At 49.6% G+C, this 17,127-nt stretch overlaps 1 protein-coding gene across 2 annotated transcripts in view; it reads left to right on the top strand.

Moving 5' to 3' along the window:
- Positions 1–309: 309 nt before the first annotated feature.
- The window catches only part of LOC111144614 (THAP domain containing 4), a 40,243-nt gene continuing 23,425 nt past the window's right edge, over positions 310–17,127 (top strand). The window contains exons 1-2 of one of the 2 annotated variants that reach the window (XM_022499001.1): positions 310–417; positions 2,416–3,584. In XM_022499001.1, coding sequence (XP_022354709.1) covers positions 341–417; positions 2,416–3,584 — 1,246 coding nt within the window. In that variant the 5' untranslated portion in view covers positions 310–340. Of the gene's footprint in view, positions 418–2,415; positions 3,585–16,088; positions 16,132–17,127 lie in introns of those variants that run through there. The other variant, XM_022499011.1, reaches the window with a different exon arrangement.

The following is a 17,127-nucleotide window of genomic DNA, read 5'->3' as shown; positions in this document are numbered from 1 at the left end:
CCGGCGCGGCCATCTTGCCGTACGGACGGCCCGGTGCGCCATGCCGCTGTACCGGGCCGCCGGCCCGGGCCGCCCCCGCCCACCCCCGACGCCGCGAGCCGCGGGCTGCGCCCAGCCGGGTACTGGAGAGCCCTGGCACGCCGAGTCCCGGCCGAGCGGCCGGACGGCCGGGCGGCAGGGCGTGCGCCGCCATCTTGCCGTACGGGAGCCGCGGCGGCCGGCTCCCACGTCCCGCAGCCGTGTCGCCGCGCGCCCTCCCCTCGGGGCGGTCCCGCTCGCGGCGCGGCGCGGCGAGGCGAGGGCCGGAGCCTGGAGGCGGCGCGGCGGCCTGAGGCCCGAGATGGTGATCTGCTGTGCGGCCGCGAACTGTTCCAACCGGCAGGGCAAAGGGGAGAAGCGCGCCGTCTCCTTCCACAGGTAACCGGGCTCCGCCCGCCGCCGCCCGGCCCGCCGCCCGCGCGGCCCGCCGGCCACGCCCCCGCCCGGCCCGGCCCGGCCCGGCACCGCGGGGAAACTGAGGCCGCGCAGCCCGGCCCGAGGCGGGAGGGCCTCGGTGCGCCGGGCCTGGGGGCCGGTCCCGCGAGTGAGTCAGCGTCGGGCGCTGTGTGACCTTGGCCCGGGCCGCCGTCTCTGGGCCGGGCGTCTCGGGCCACGGCGGCCGGCGTCCCCCCTTCGCGGCCCCCGGCTGCCCCTTGCGGCCCCCCCGCCCCTCCGCCCCTCATCCTTCCGACACCCGGCGCCCACCCCACGCCGACTAGGAGACCACCCGGAGGCCATCCCTCGGCCCCCCGGCGCCCACCTTACGGCCACCACCACCGCCCTCTCCCCCCAGCCCCGCGGCCACCCTGCGCTCCATTGATTCGCGCTGGTACCAGCAGTCTCCAGTGTATTCTGGAGACGCTCTTGGGTCAGTTGTCCTCTTACATTTGCTGTGACTTTTGTGCTTTTTTGATCGCGAGCGAGCCTGCCTTGATTTGTGCCATCGGGAGTGTGGCTGAGCAAACGCAGGTTGTAGCAGGGTCCTCGCCATCGCGGGGAGAAGTGGCCCTGCCGCGCTGCGGGGCGTCCCGGGACATCCTGCCTGGGGCAGGGCGAGGCCGGCTCCTCAGCCGGACGCGTGCACGGGCCCTCTGGGCCACTTCTTGCTCGGACGCCAAGGCAGGGAGAGGGCTCTGCTTTCTCTGTCCCGGCTCCCTTCCTGAGGGCTTCAGGAGTAGAGCTTGGAAAGCCTCCTCGTGGGCACTTCTGTTTTGGGTTACAGGGAGTTAGCTTTTGGAGGCTCGACTGGCATGTTACCTGTAGCTTCATTGGAAATTCTCAGTGGTTTGTTCTCTCACGCTGTTACAATCTATCGAAGGAACTGGTAATACATTGTTTTGGAGGCCAGCCACTGTGCTTTCTTGAGTTTCCTTCAGCGATTTTGTCCCGTAAAGTTTTGATATTGCTTTCAAAAGCTAGGCAGAGCACCGCACAGAAGGCTGCCCTTGGCGTTCACAATGGTCTTTGCTGGCATGGGGCAAAGGATGTGCGAATCGGGGTCTTGGGGAAGCGGGCTCCCAGAACATTGAGGAAGTGTGGAAAGCCATGTTGCACAGAGCTTTCTGGGGAGTTAGTATCTGTCTGGGTCCTGGTTCTGGTCCACAGTGGCCCCAGGTGGGTTAGAGGACCTCAGGTGGAGCAGATAGCCCTCGGGACTAACCACCCCACCCCTGCATAGAGTTTCCTTCCAGTTTTCTAAATAGAGATCTTGTTTTATTGAGAAGAAGTGATTACTAAGTATCCTATTCAGTACTTTCCAGGAGCTGGTTGCTTTTTCAAAAAGCAGTTTTCCTCCTGACAGTGGGACTGTAGCAGGAATGGGGGACTACAGCATTTGAGTCTGACCTCGTCTTAGCTCAGCTGCTTGAGTCATGGCTCAGGCTGGGCTCAAGCACTGTCACAGAGGCTCTGGCTTCCTTGCTCCCCTCTCTGCGGCCCAGGACCGGGCCTGGCTTCTGAGCAGGGGAACTAACCACCCCTGCCTTAGCACCCAGCCTGCATCTGAGGCACACCAGGAGGGTTGTTCAGCTGTGTGTTTCTAGCAGCTATTTCCAGGGCTTCCTGAAGGCTTTCCTGTTGTTGGGTGCCGTCCTGTGTGACCTCTCGTACCGGGCATTGACCACAGCCTGGGAGGGGTTACCTTCATCCTCTATCTGCCCTACCAGTTGTAAGTGCCTTAAGGGTGGGCAGTGAGCCTGTCATCTGTCTCATGCTTACTTCCAAGTAGGTGTTCCTTAAATTTTTACTAACATTTTTAAATGACTGAAGTCAATACAGGATTGGGTATTTACAGAAACACTTGTTTTGCCTTTATAGTTGATAAATTTGGGAGGAGACGTGCAGTTATTTCTAATTCTGTTGTCATTTTGCCTGCAGGTTCCCCCTAAAGGACTCAAAACGTTTGATCCAGTGGTTAAAAGCTGTTCAGAGGGATAACTGGACCCCCACTAAGTATTCTTTCCTCTGTAGTGAACACTTCACCAAAGACAGCTTCTCCAAAAGGCTGGAGGATCAGCATCGCCTGCTCAAGCCCACGGCGGTGCCCTCCATCTTCCACCTGCCCGAGAAGAAGAGGGGCACTGGAGGTCATGGCCGCACAAGGAGAAAGGTTACCAGAAAGTCCTCAGGGGGCCTGAGGGGACACACAAGCGGGGCAGACGGGAAAGGAGCTACAGGTTCATCGTCGTCCTCAGGGGAAAACCCAATGGCCAAGCCAGGGTCCCGAAAGGCAAAGCAAGTTGCACTGCAGTGTGAGACTGCCCCCAGGGCCTCCCAGGATGCCGCCAGTCAGGAGCGCACGTGGCAGGCCCCGGAAGGAGCTCTAGGCGATGGTCTGGCCAGCGCAGCAGCGGCAGCGGGCAGTCAGGGAGAGGCAGACACATCTGCCGTGGAGGCCAGTGGTGAGAGCACCGCCGCCGCCTCTGATGGTGGCCTGGTGGATAAGAGCGGCATTTCCGTGGATGACTTTACCCCGCCAGGGTCTGGGGCCTGCAAGTTTATTGGCTCACTGCATTCTTACAGTTTCTCCTCCAAGCACACTCGAGAGAGGGCGTCTGTGCCCCGAGAGCCTGTTGACCGAAAGAGGATGAAGAGAGATGTGGAGCCTGGCTGTAGCGGGAGCAGCTTGGGGCCCGACAAGGGCTTGGCCCAGAGCCCCCCGAGCTCATCACTCACCGCGACGCCTCAGAAGCCCTCCCAGAGCCCCTCTGCCCCCCCGACAGACGTGACCCCGAAGCCAGCGGCAGAGGCCGTCCAGAGCGAGCACAGCGACGCCAGCCCCATGTCCATCAACGAGGTCATCCTGTCAGCATCAGGCGCCTGCAAGCTCATCGACTCGCTGCACTCCTACTGCTTCTCCTCCCGACAGAACAAGAGCCAGGTGTGCTGCCTGCGGGAGCAGGTGGAGAAGAAGAACGGCGAGCTGAAGAGCCTGCGCCAGAGGGTCAGCCGCTCCGACAGCCAGGTGCGCAAGCTGCAGGAGAAGCTGGACGAGCTGCGGAGAGTGAGCTTCCCCTACCTGAGCAGCCTGCTGCCCTTCAGCCGCGGTCAGTACCAGAGCCTCACGCGCCTGCACTGCCTGGTTGTGGGGACGGGTTTCGGGCTGCATGGCCCACAGTCCCTGAGCACTCCTGCGTGTTGCAAGCACCCGGCTGCCTCGGGAGGAGGCTCCGCTGGTCACTGTACTTGGTAGAGGGGGAGCCCCGGTTGGAAGCTTCCTTCACTCCGGGGCGCTTGAGGGGCATCTGGAGCCGTGAGGGTTCGGCCTGTGAGAGGGGAGGCATTCCGTGGCTGCCAGGAGAGCCCCTCGCTGCGCGGTCTCCCACGGGGACAGGGGCAAGGCCGCTTCCACTCCATGCCTCACACTCACCCCGGCGCCAGCCCTGTTAGCGTCCCATTGCAGAATGTAGACACAGCCAGCTGTTAGAAGAGTGGTGGGAGGGTCTGAAAGTCACGGGGAGTTTCTTTCTTTTTGTATTTTAGTGAATATCCATGAAGTTACATCATTTTGAACTTTAATAATTACCTTAAAATTTTAAGTGTCTCTTACAGTAGAATATATTCATTCTAGAACTTAAACTATTACAGGGATATATGGGCGAAGAAGTGGTGAGAGTCGCCATTTCTCACCTCCCACCTTTTGGTCTTTTTTAGAGTTTCCTGTGTGACTTATTTTCTGTGCTTTTCCATACATGTTTTTGTACTGATACTGATGGGTTGGATACATATCTAACCTATCCATTGTTTGTTTATTGGCTCTGTTTCAGCTCTTCTTCTTACTACTTAGTGCTTGTAAAAATTGGTTTTAAGATATTCTTTGCATCCTGAGTATAGTATCTTTTACCTGCTGTGTGTCCATGAAGGATGTTTTCCTGCTTATGTTTGCTTCCTCTGGATCACTATTTGTCTTCCCCGACATAATGAACACTCCGGGGGCGGGGGTGGGAGGCTGTCAGTGTGACAGGCTGTTCAAGACCTCCTGGACCCCTGGGCAACCACCCTTAACACAACCAAAAACAAAAGCGAAAAAAGAGACCCATCCTGTGCTTTTCCGTAATGCATGCTGGGGGAAGGACCCCTGCAGCGGAGGACCCCTGAGGTACTGTCTGCTAGCATTTTAAAGCTGCTTTTATAGTTTCTCATAGCGGATACTACTTTGGTACCTTTTTCTGTTCTTCTTGGTCAGACTTCCCTAGGTCTGACGCGGTCACAGGACTTTCCAAACAGCTAACCCTTCGCTCCATTGAGCAAGGCCGCATTGCTGTTTCCACTTCATTAATCCTCGCTTCTTTCTACTTTCTGGTTTAACTCTGTTGTTCTGGCCCCCGGAGGGACGCGCTTAGCTTCTGTGTGTGCAGCTTGTGTTTCCTGATACCTGCCCTCCAAGGTGTTTTGCTGCTTCCATCCCACAGGTCCCCACGAGGATTTGTCTCGTGCTGCTCTCGTTGCTTTTTGTTTCTGAATAGTCAGTTCAGTCTTTATTCCCTTTTTTAACTGAGTGATTTAGAAGGGCTTGGAAGTTTTTCAAGTGGATGGATGCATTGGGGAAGGGGAGCTAATTTTTGTAGGGGTTTTTTTTGGGACAGGTTCAAATATTCTATTTAAAATTGTATTCTTTTTTAAGTTCCAGCATAATTAGCATGCAGTGTTGTATTAGTTTCAGGTGTACAATAGAGTGATTCAAGAACCGGAGACTAGACTCTGAGCTCATCAAGATAAGTGTGTTCTCATCCCCTCACCTGTTTCACCTGTGGCCCCCCCTCCCTTTTTTGTGATTACTTGTAAACTTTATTGCTTTAAGGCCCAGTGGTTTGGTCACATAAAGGTAGCTGCTTTGGGGGCTCAATCTTGGGATTTTGTGCTGGTTGAGACTCAGACTGTTTTTGTGACTGTTCATTGTGGTTTGAGCAGAAATGTATCAGCCCCAGTAGTTGGTCATGTTGTTTTCTGTGCCTCTGAGCCTGGGTCCAGCTTGCACGTCCACAGATCTGCGCCGTGACTTCCTGAGTCCCTTGGTCCCTGCCAGAGAGCATGGAGTCTGCTGGCCAGCTCCCTGCCCTGCAATAGATGCCCAGGTGTTCCTGACCGTTATCAGCATGGAGCACCCCTTTTTTGTCCCCATTGAAGTGTTACTTCTTTATCTCCTTATTTTGCAAACTCCTTTATGGCCCTTTATTTGTTAGCTGTATTTTAACTCGGTCTGCGGGTCTGTGTTTTTTATAGAGCCTTTGAATCCATTTACCTGGGATTATTGTTTGTTTGGAATCTGTGCCTGCGGTCTTATTTTTTTAATTTGTTGGGTTTTTCTTGTCTCCTTTTCTCCTCTTCTAGTGGGTGTCTGTCAGGTTTTACCAAGGATCACTGAGGCTCATCTCTGTAACCATTGGAGCTGACCCTGACCAGCTGCTGTGCTCCCCTCCCCCACCTCCTCCCCTGCGTTCTGCTGGCTGGGACTGTGTGGGATCTTGGTTCCCCAGTCCCAGCTTCCCCATATCAGCTGGAATGAGACGTAAGGACACATCTGATAGTTACGTAGCTCATCGCCATTTATTGTATCCAAATGTTTCTTCTTCTCGGGGAGTATCTAATGGTATTTTTGGAACTCCTAGCACAGTAAAACTTTGAGAGGATTGAGTTTGAGATGCTCCTTAGGTGCTGATGCCCCACGCCCACACCTGTTCTCTTGAAGTTTCGTTGTGTTTGCAGTGTCAGGATGAGGTTGGGCATTTAAAGCCATGGGACAGAATGAGGTTTCCTGGAGAAGCTATAGCTGGAGACGGGGCCAGGGCCCAGCTTAGGAGCAGGACATATTTGTGGAGGGGTGGCAGGAGAGGGCCCAGGAGGAGAGAGTGAAAGAGGGAATGTGGGGTCATGGCAGCCTAGAGAGGAAATGAGGGCTGCTCAGCGGGGTTGGATCCAGCTCTGATCAGAATGGAGAAAAGATGGCTGGCTTCAGCCACATGGGGTCACTGGTGATCACTTTCTAGTTGGGAGCATTGGGAATCCTGCCCGGTCCAGGGCTGGTGAAGGCGGGGCAGGGGTGAGGCACTTTGGTGAAGAGGTTTAGCCAGGAAGGATTGGACCCTGTACAGTAACCGAAGGGGAACAAGGGGAACATGGCTCCAGGGGCAAGTTTTATCTGTGAGGTGGAGACGAGCAAGCAGCTGTGCTGCTGGTGGGTGGGATGGAGACGTGGAGTCCTAAGAGCCAAGAGGAGTGTGCTGGGGCCCCCAAAGTTGCCTGGGGAGGGGGTTGGTGGAGGGGGTGTACCTGCACCTCTGCCCCAATGCTCCCTGGAGGGTGGGGCTGGTCGCTGGGGGTGGGGGTGCAAGATGCAAGAGGTGTTGGGGAGTGGCAGTGGGAGGGGTGAGGAGGGCGAGGGGCTTCCTAGGCATGGCCTCTGGGAGCTGTCTGGACTCCTGACTCAAAGTGTCTTCTGTCTTAGTGGTGCCCAGTGCTGTCATGAATTTGTGGTCAGTGAAGGAAACTTTTTAGGGATTTTATGTCCAAGGAGCCGTCCACGTGTTTATTCAGCCCTTTATTTGTAGCCGATCCTTTGTCTTTGGACAGATTCTGTGCAACAGGGCAGCTTGGCCGGGGCCTGCAGGTTCTAGGTACAGAGGTTTGGCCTCCAGAAAGCTGGTGCTGACTGGCCTTCTCACGGGGTATTGCAGGGAGGCGTCCACCCCTCCTGCCATGGTTTCTGTCCAAGCTGCCTGACCACCCATGCTGGCCCACCTGGTAGCCCAGAGGTTCACTCCCTGCATGTTGGGAGCCAACCCCGATACGTGGCTGTGACTGAAGTCCTTCGTGCAGGTCAAAGTGCACTGTCTTGTGCTTGGACTGTGATACAAGGGGAACCTCAGTACCCTCATGGATCTACCGTCACCCTAAAAATCTCTGTGCTCCCTTCTAAGCCCTGGCACCACTGGTCTTTCTAGTGTTTCTGTTGTTTTGCCTTTTCCAGAATGTCCTGTAGGTGGAATACGTGGCCTGTATGGACCCTGTGGGGTGGACAGGCAGCTTTTTCAGATTGTCTGCTTCCACTTGAGCAATGTGTGTATATTTAAGGTTCCTCTCTTTTTGTGCCTCGATGGCTCTTTGTTTTACCCCTTTTTTTTTTACATTTGAGTTAAAATATACAGAACATAAAGAATTTACCATTGTAATAACCATTTTTCAGTGTCGAGCTCCGAGGTATTAAGAACATTCAGATGGTTGTGCAGCTGTCGCCACTGTCCATCCTGTAACTGCGGTCAGTCTGAAACTTGATACCTCTGAAGCGGTGACTGTCCTCTCCCTTCCCTGCAGCCCTCGGCATCACCATTCTGCTTTCTTTGCTTGATCCTGACGACTCTGAGTGGCGACTCTGAGTGGCTCGTGTAAGAGGAACCATCCTTGTGTTTGTCCTTTTGTCACTGGCTTATTGCATAGCGTAATGTCCTTACATCGTGGTGTGTTGCAGAATCTGCTTCCTTTTTAAGGCTCAATCCGCATATTCCTTCATGTGAACAGACCACATCGTGCTCATCCACTCATCTCGCGCCAGATGTGGGCTGCATCCGCATCTTCGCCATCATGAGCAGTGCTGCTGTGAGCAGACCACTTCCAGACCTTACTGTCTGTGGTTCTGAGTAAATACCCAGAAGTGGACTTGCCGGACCCTGTGGTGATTCTGTTTAATTCCTTTGAGAAGCCCGTGCTGTTTTCCATGCCGACTGCACCGTCTTAACGTTCCCTCAGCAGAGCACAGGCTCCATCTGCGTCCTCACTGACACTAGCTGTTTCCTGTCCACTTGATCCCAGCCATTCTCGCGGGTGTGACACGCTGTCTCACTGCAGCTCTGGTGAGCGTGTCCCTAATTATTGGTGATGGTGAACATCTTCTCATGCATTATTGGCCATTTGTGTGTCGTTGGAGAAAAGTCTCAATTGTCCCTTTGTGAGTTGGGCTCTTCCTCTACCCATTGCTGAGTTTTAGGACTTCTCTCTCTGCGGCAAACATCAATCTCTGATCAGAAATCGGGTTTGTAAATATTTCTCCCATTCTCTGGGGTACCCTTTTATTCTGTGGGTAGTACCTTTTGATGTACAAATTTTTAAAATTTTCATGAAGTCGAGTTTGTCTGTTTTTTTCTTGTATTCCCTGTGCCCTTAGTGTGGTGCCTGAGGAATCATTGCCAAGTCTGTGGCTGTGAAGCTTTTGCGCTGTTTTCTTGTAAGAGTTTTATTGTTCTAGGTCTTAGTGAGGTTCTTGATCTGTTTTGAGTAAATGTTTATACATGGTGTTACATAGGATCCCCAGTTATCCCAGCACCATGTGTTGAAAACGTTGTCCTTTCTCTGTTGAATGGTCATGGCTCCGTTGTCAAAAATCAGTTGACCATACATATTCAAGGGTTTATTTCCAGCTCTCTGTATTCTGCTCCATCGTTTCGTATGTCTGTCTTTATGCTGACACCACACTTTTTATTACCGTAGCTTTTGTAGTGAGCTGTGAAATCCGGAAGTAGGAGTGCTCTAGTTTTGTTCTTCTTCAGGAATGTTTTAGCTGTTCCGGGGCCCTTTAGATTCCTTCTGAATCTTACAATGGGTTTTTCTATTTCTACAAACAACGTTACTGGGATTTTGATAGAGATTGCATCAAATCTGTACATTGCTTTGCTTAGTAGCAACACTTAAACAATGTCAAGTTTCTATAAACCTAGAATGTGTTTCCACTTACTTATATTTATGTCAGTGTCTAGTTGTTCCAGCACTATTTGTTGAGAAGACTTACCTTTTCTCCATCAAGTTGCCTTCGCTCCCTGGTCAAAAATCAGGTGCATGAATTAGTGTGGATCTCCTTCTGGCTCTCCATTGTGTTGATCTCTGTAGCTCCTCTTTCGTCAGTATCATGCTGTCTTGGTTAGTGTAGCTTGTAGCTTTTGGTAAGTCTTGAAATATACGGGATTGTGAGTTTTCCAACTTTATTCTTTTTCATGAGTGTTGTGTTGGCTGTCCTAGGTCTTCTGGCTCTCCATATAAACTTGGGAATCAGCTGGTTGATTTCCAGGAAATGGCATGCTGGGATTTTGACGTTGGGATTGTGTTGACTCTATAAACCAACGTGGGAAGAACTGACATCTTAACAGTGTTGAGCCTTTGGTGCATCAACGTGGACTATACGTCCATTTATTTTGATCTTTTATTTTCATCAGAGTTTCATATTCCAGTTGTTTCTTGCAGGTGTCTGAGAGAACAACTATATGTTAACCTTGTATTCTGCAGCCTTGCTGCCATTGCTTATTAATTCCAGGAGTTTTTTCTCAATTCTGTGGGGTTTTCTACATTGATAGTCATGTCATCTGGATACAAAGATGGTTTTATTTTTTCTGTCCCAACCTGTAACCTTTTATTTCCTTTTTTATTACATCAAGTAGGATTTTTCCAGCACATTGTTGACTCTGAGTGGTGCTGATCTTAGCAGGAGAGCTTTTGAGTTTCTCACCATTGAGTATGATGTTAGCTGTAAGGCTTTATCGATGATATTCTTTATTAGGAAGTTCCCTTTTATTCCTAGTTTATCAAGAGTTTTTATCAGGAATGGGTACTGGATTTTGTCGAACAGTCTGTCTGCATCTACTGCTGTCATTATGTGGTTTACCTTCTAGCCTTTTGGTGTGAAGAGTTACATTAATGGGTTGTAGAGTGCTGAACCAGCTTTGCACATCTGGAATAAACCCGCAGTCATGGTGTTTAATTCACTTTCTTATATTTTTGGACTCAATTTGCTGAATGCTTATTAAGGATTTTGCATCTGTGTTCATAAGAGATATTTGTAGTTTCCTTTCCTATAATGTCTTTGTCTGGTTTTGGTATTACAATACTGTGCATCTCATAGAATGAGTTAGGAAATATTCCCTCTGCTTCTACCTTCTACAAGAGATTGTAGAGAATTGTAGAATTTCTTCCTTAATTCTTTGGTATAGTTCATTGATAAACCCATCTAGAGCTGGTGCTTTTTGTTTTGGAAGATTATTTAATTTCTTTGAGGGATATAGGCCAATTCAGATTATTAGTTCTATGTGAGTTTTGGTAGTATATATCTTTCAAGGAATTGGTCCATTTCACCTAAGTTATCAAATATGTGGGCATAGAGTTGTTCGTATTTCCCTCTGACTGACCCTCTTAATGTCCACAAGATTAGTAGTGATGGCCCTTTTTTATTTATAATATTGCTATTTTATGCCCTGTTTCTCTGTTCTTAGTTAACTGGGCTTGACGTTTATCAATGTTACTGATCTTTTAAAAAATCTTTGATGTTCACTTTACTGTTTGTCTTTGTTTTCAGTTTTATTGGTTTCTGTTCTAATTTTATTTTTTTTTTTTTCTGCTTGCTTTCAACTTAATTGCTCTTCTCTTCCCATTTTCCTAAGGTGGAAACTTAGATTGTTGATTTTAGATATTTTTCCTAATATACTCATTCAGTGCTGTAAATTTTCCTCTAAACATTGCTTTTACTACACCCCACAAAATTTGATAAAGTATATTTTAAATTCTGTTTAGTTCAAATAATTTTTTATTTCTCAACCCACCTACTATTTAGAAGTATCTCATTTAATCTACAAATGTTTGGGGATTTTTTTTTACTACCTTGCTGTTACTGACTTCCAATTTAATTCTGTTGTGGTCCAGATAGACTTTGTTTGGTTTCTAGTCTGTTAAATTTGTGAAGATATGTTTTATGGTTTTGGTGAATGTTCCATGTGAGCTTGAGAAGAACATGTGTCTACTGTTGGATGAAGTAGTTGTTAGGATTTTCCAGACAAACAGAACCAGTAGGATGGAGGATGGAGATGTAGATATCTGTGTCTCTCTCTATATACACACACACACAGAATAGGATATTTATTACAGGAATTGGCCCCCATGATTATGAATGGCAGGATGGGGGCTGCCAGAAAAGCTGGGGGCATAATTTAGTCCCTGTTGAAAGGCCTGAGCATTGTCGGGGGGGTGGGGGAGTAGATGGGGTATAAGTCTGCATCTGAGTCTGACTGAGTCTGAAGATGGGAGCGCTGATGTCCTAGGACTGAGAAGACACCCAGCTCAACCAGAGAGCAAATTCACCCTTCCCCTGCCCTTTTGTTCTATTCTGGCCGGCCTTCGGTGCCCACCCACATAGGGGAGGGCCTTTTCTCTAATCCATTCACCAATTCACATGCTTCTGGAAACTCCCTCACAGACGCATCCAGGAGTAATGTTTTACCAGCTCTGAGTGCATCTCTTAGCCCCTTCAAATGGACACAGAAGTCACCTATCACAGCAGCTCACAGACCGGTGATTGATGATGCGGTTGAGTTCAAGTCCTTCCTGATTTTCTGCTGGATCTGCCAGTTCCTGACAGAGGAGTGTTGAAGTTTCCAGCGGTACAGTGGATTTGTCTGTTCTTGTTACAGTTCTGTCAGTCTTTGTCTCCTGTACGCAGGCATCAGGGACCCTCGTCTTCTTGGAGCATTGACACCTTGGTTATTAATTACATTATGATCCTTGTTACTACTGATAATCTTTCTTGTCCCAATGTCTGCTTTGTCTGAAGTTAATACAGCTCGTCCAGCTCTCTCTTGATTTGTGCTAGTATGACAGATATTTCTCTCTGTACTTTTGATCTGTGTTTTTATATTTGAAGTGGGTTTCTTCTAGGTGATATATAGTTGGTCTTTTTCTTTAGTCTACTCTGACAGTCTCCATCTTTTCACTGGTGTACTTGGACCACTCACATTAAAGTGGTTCCTGCTTCAGCTTGGACTAGTACCTCTCCTGGCCATAACAACTTTCTGTTGGCTTCTTCTGTGTCTCTGCCCTTGTCCGTAACAACTTTCTGTTGGCTTCTTCTGTGTCTCTGCCCTCCTTCTCTGCTTTCTCTGGTTTTGACTGAGCATTGCGCGTGATGTCCCCCTTCCTTAGCAGGTGGGTTTTACTTCTTGCGGGAACTTTGTTCATGGGTACCGTGGAGTCATTTTCAGCTCCTCCAGGTCCACGCCAGTTTCTCCCTCTCATCCCTCGTAAAATTGATGTCATTCATTTGCTTTGTCCGTGTGTTGTAACCACACTATCATTAATCTGAACAAACATTTACCTGTTGCATCAGTTAAGAGTAAGAGGGGGGCACCTGCCAGGTGCAGCTGGTTGGGTGTTCCGACTCAGTTTCAGCTCAGGTCGTGGTTTCAGGGTCCTGGGATTGAGGCCTGCCTTGGGTTCCACTTGGGGCAGAGTCTGCTTCAGACTCTGTTCCCCTGCTCCCGCCCCTACTCTCCCCTCCCAAATAAATAAATAAATCTTTTTTAAATAGAAGAAGAAAGAGGAAGAATTTTATTTCACCTTCACATATTCCTTCTCCAGCGCTCTCCCCTGTCTACAGATTCAGGTTTCTGTCCTACGTCCTCCTCCTCCCTGAAGAACCTCTAATAATTCTTAGAGGGCATGTAATTCCCTCTGTTTTTGTTTGAAAAAGTCTTCAGTTCTTTACTTTTGAAGGGCAGTTTATTTTCTTCTCTCTTTTTTTAATTTTTGTTTTTAATTTAACAAATTTTTTTTAAGATTTTATTTATTTATTTGACAGAGAGAGAGATCACAAGTAGGCAGAGAGGCAGGCAGAGAGAGAGAGGGAAGCAGACTCCCTGCTGAGCAGAGAGCCCAATGGGGGGCTCGATCCCAGGACCCTGGGACCATGACCTGAGCCGAAGGCAGAGGCTTAACCCACTGAGCCACCCAGGTGCCCCTTGTTTTTCATTTAAAGTTCCTTCTTAATTTCACTCAGCCTATGGTCTTGTGTTTGAAGGGCTGTCTCGATAAAGAATTCTACTCTTGTTTGCTTACATGACCCACCCACTGTGATTCTTACCCATTTTGTTCTATGGGTGAGAACTATTTCCTCTGGCTTCTTTCAAGACTCTCCATCTTTGGTTTTGGACAGTTAGAATATGAAAGGTTAGACATGACCCAACTGCCAAAGAGGCCAACCTGATACCTCAAGTGAAAGGCCTGTTTAGCTTTTTTTTTTTTTTTTTTTTTTTTGGTAGGTGTAGGTTTTTTGGTATTTATTGTGCTTGGTGTCATCTGGGCTTCCTGAATCTGTGGTTTGCTGTCTGACATTAATTCCGAAAACTTCTTGCTGTTACTTTACACATCTTCTTTATTTCTGTTGTGTCCATTGCGTATACATATCCCTTTTGTAATTGTCCCCCAGTCCTCCCATATTCTGTGTGTGCTGCTCCTGGCATCTCAGTGGGGGAGTTTCTGCTGAATATCCTCCGGTTCACCGGCTCTGTCTTCGACCTCATGCACCCCAGGCTTCACTTCTGTTGCTGCAGCTCTGGGTGTGCAGCCTTTCCTTTGGCTTCTTCCTCGGCGTCCTCTCCTACCGAGCCCCTCTGTTCATGCACGTTGTGTGCTTTTTCCATTAGAACCCTTAGATGAATCAGTTTAAGTTCCAGGTCTGAGGATTCCAGAACCACTGCCTCATCTGTGTCAAGGTTCTGATGTCTGTTCGGGTTGCGTTTTTTCATTGCCTTTTAGCATGGCTTGTAGTTTTTTTGAAAGGTGGACGTGGTGTAACAGGTAATAGAAGCTGAGCTAAACAGGCCTTTTGCTTGAGGTATCAGGTTGGCCTGCCTGGCAGTTGGGTCGTGTCTAACCTCCAGTGTAATCTCGGTGGCTTCAGATTCCTCTCAAGCCTTTACTGCTTGTCTCAGGACTCCCTCCCAGCAAGCGCACCTGGAGCTTTTTCTGCTCTGATCCTCTTACACCTGCGGGAGCCCTGAGGAGTGGTGTGGGGGAGGGGGGCGCTCTGCAGTATCAGTGTTGAGGTTCAGCCTTGTGTGGCCTGTGTTTCTGGGTTGTGACCTTCATGAGTCTTTGGGGAGTGAGAAGGGAAGGCTGGAGGGGCTGGTGGGGAAAGTCCTGCCCCCAGTTGAAGTAAATAAAGCTCAGGTAAGATCATCTTCCATGCGGAACCTCCTTTCCTCTTGGAGAATGCTCTGACTTTAGTTCAGGACTGTTCCTTCCCCTCCCACTGCAGAGACAAGGGATTTTCTTCTTGTTTTTTTTTCTTTTTTCAAGATTTAATTTATTTATTTGACAGAGACACGGCGAGAGAGGGAACACAGGCAGGGAGAATGGGCAGAGGGAGAAGGAGGGTTCCCGCTGAGCAGGGAGACCAATGGGGGGCTTGATCCCAGGACCCTGGGATCATGACCTGAACCAAGGCAACTGGTTAACAACTGAGCCACCCAGTGCCCCTTTTTCTTGTCTTTTCATGGTGAGAACTGGTTAGATTCGTGGAAGTCAGACCCCTGGAAGCGGGGGGCCTCCAGGAAAGTGTCTGTCATGCTTGTCTACCTGCGCTCAGCTCCAGCCTCCTGCCCGGTTGCCATCTGTGGTCCTTATCAGCTTGCATCCGCTCCCGGGGAGCACGTCCTCCAAGTTCTGGGAGACCTGGGACTCATTTCTCTAATGGGTCCAAGCAAAGTCACTGATTTTTCAGTTTGTTCTTTGTTTTTCCTTTTGTAAGGACAGGAGTTATGGCTTCTAAGCTCTTTACAGTTCAGAGTTAAACCTTGAAGCCCCTGCCCCTGTTAGAAATCTGGTTATTGTTAACGTGTAGGAAAGCTGCCAATTTTAATAACTAATCATTCTATCAAAATCACTTTCTAAGTTTTTCAGTGGAGACTTTTGAGTTAAGTAATCAGCCATAACTTTTGCGAATTAAAATTATTGGGTCTCGTTTTCGGTCTTTTGTGTTTTATAGAAACATGCTCTACTTCCAGTCATTTCTTTTTTTCCTCTGTGTGCACACACACCTTCTCATTTCATGGGTAATAAAGTGAGGGTCTTGCTATCATTTCAGAGCAGCCTCCCCCAGTGTGCCAGGCAAGTGGGAAACAGGTCACCCATGCAAGAACAGTGTCTGCTCGGCCTGGGCTCTCTCCGTGTTGTGTCGGAAACTGTTGTCACTAACACAGCGATGTGACGGTGGGAGGTGCCCGGAAGCAGTCTGTCCCAGTGAATGTGTTTGCTCCCTTCCTTTCTTTGGGGTCCTGGACCTGCCTGCTGGCACCTTTGCCAGGAGACAGAGAAGTCTCCAAGCATTGGCTCTTAAAGCCAAGATAAGTGGGCCACCAGCCCCCTGGGAGACAGGGGACACGTCAGGAGTTTCCAGAGGGACTGTTCCAGAAACAGCTTTTGCTACGTGCCTGGTTCTGCCTGCTTCCCCATGACACAGATCAGCTCCCTCTATGTTCCCCAGGGGAAGCAGCAGAGAGCGGAAGCCCTGCTCCTCACTCCCTGCCTGTCCCACCATGGTCTGATCTGACTTGATCTGCTCCCACATCCCAGGCTCAGTCCCCTCCAGGTCTCTGGTCTCCCATGGGTTTCTGAGGAGCCATGTCCTAGGGTGGAACTACAGTTCCCAGAATGCCGTCTTCAGTTTGGCATTCACTTCCTGCCAAGCTGCTAACAGCCAGGTGCAGACGTTTTCCGTCAATTGGCAGAAAACAACCTTGAAGAACCTTGACCGTGTCTGGAGTTCAGAAAACTCACCATCACTGATGGGTAAGCTTGCTTTCGCTGTCTTAGGCCAAAAAAATGAAAATTTAATTTTCTTGGAAAATTTAAATTCTTGTTTTTGCATTTTGGTTGAGATGTTTAAAAAAAGCAAAAAGCAGTAAGAAAAAAATGCATATAAAAGTGTCCAGTTTACTTGAAGAGGTTAAAAGTGGCAAATAGGCTTAAATCCCTTATTTTTTATGTTTTCTGTTTTACTTTTATTTTTCTAGTGAAGTATGATTTACGTGGAGAAAAATACACAAGTCCTAAGGATTTAGTTGGATGAATTTTGAGATACACTGTAGGCTCTTGGAAGCGGACATGTGGGTCTCAGAATTACTTGTCGGTTCTCCCCTGCAAGGCTTCCCTGAACACAGGAAAAATGGTGGCAGGCAGCTCAGTGGACGGTGCTGCAGGTGCAGGGACTGCAGGGGGGTTGGGGGGCGGAGCCAACCCCGCAGAGCAACCTGGCTCAGCCCATTGCTGGCCGGTGTGGGAGCCACTGGGGGAGGCGTGCGGGTTTACCACTGCCCCTTATTCAGGTGACCTTCCTTACAGTTAGAGCAAATGACACGCAGCCAGGAGAGCTCACTTTGACACGATCCTCGGAGCCGTCAGAGCTTGGATGCAGAGTCAGATGCCACATCGTGGCTTAATGGTGTTGGATGCTGGGCGTGTGTGCTGGTAGGGAAAGCCAGGCTGCCAGGGGAGTGTGTCCTGACGTGGATTTAATAGCATGCACCTTCAGCCCCACGCAGGTGCTTCCTTTTTCTGCTCAGAATGTGCTTCTGACTTCAGAGAGTCACTTTAGGATTTTTTATTCTGCCATCCAGTGAATACTGCATCCCTTTGGCCGCACGGCCACCACGCAGGGGCTCTGTGGGCTCAAAGTCAGCCCACATGACACTGAGTCGTGCTCCCATGAGGCTTGGCCAGCCGCACCTATGCAGGTGCCATGTAACTGGTGCACACCTTCCCACCACGGTGGAGGCGATGGGATTA

The sequence above is a fragment of the Enhydra lutris genome, unplaced genomic scaffold (assembly GCF_002288905.1).
Source record: "Enhydra lutris kenyoni isolate GAN:26980312 unplaced genomic scaffold, ASM228890v2 scaffoldscaffold1, whole genome shotgun sequence".
NCBI lineage: Eukaryota > Metazoa > Chordata > Mammalia > Carnivora > Mustelidae > Enhydra > Enhydra lutris.
Note: the sequence above shows the minus strand (reverse complement) of the source record. Positions and strands in the feature narration are given on the sequence as shown.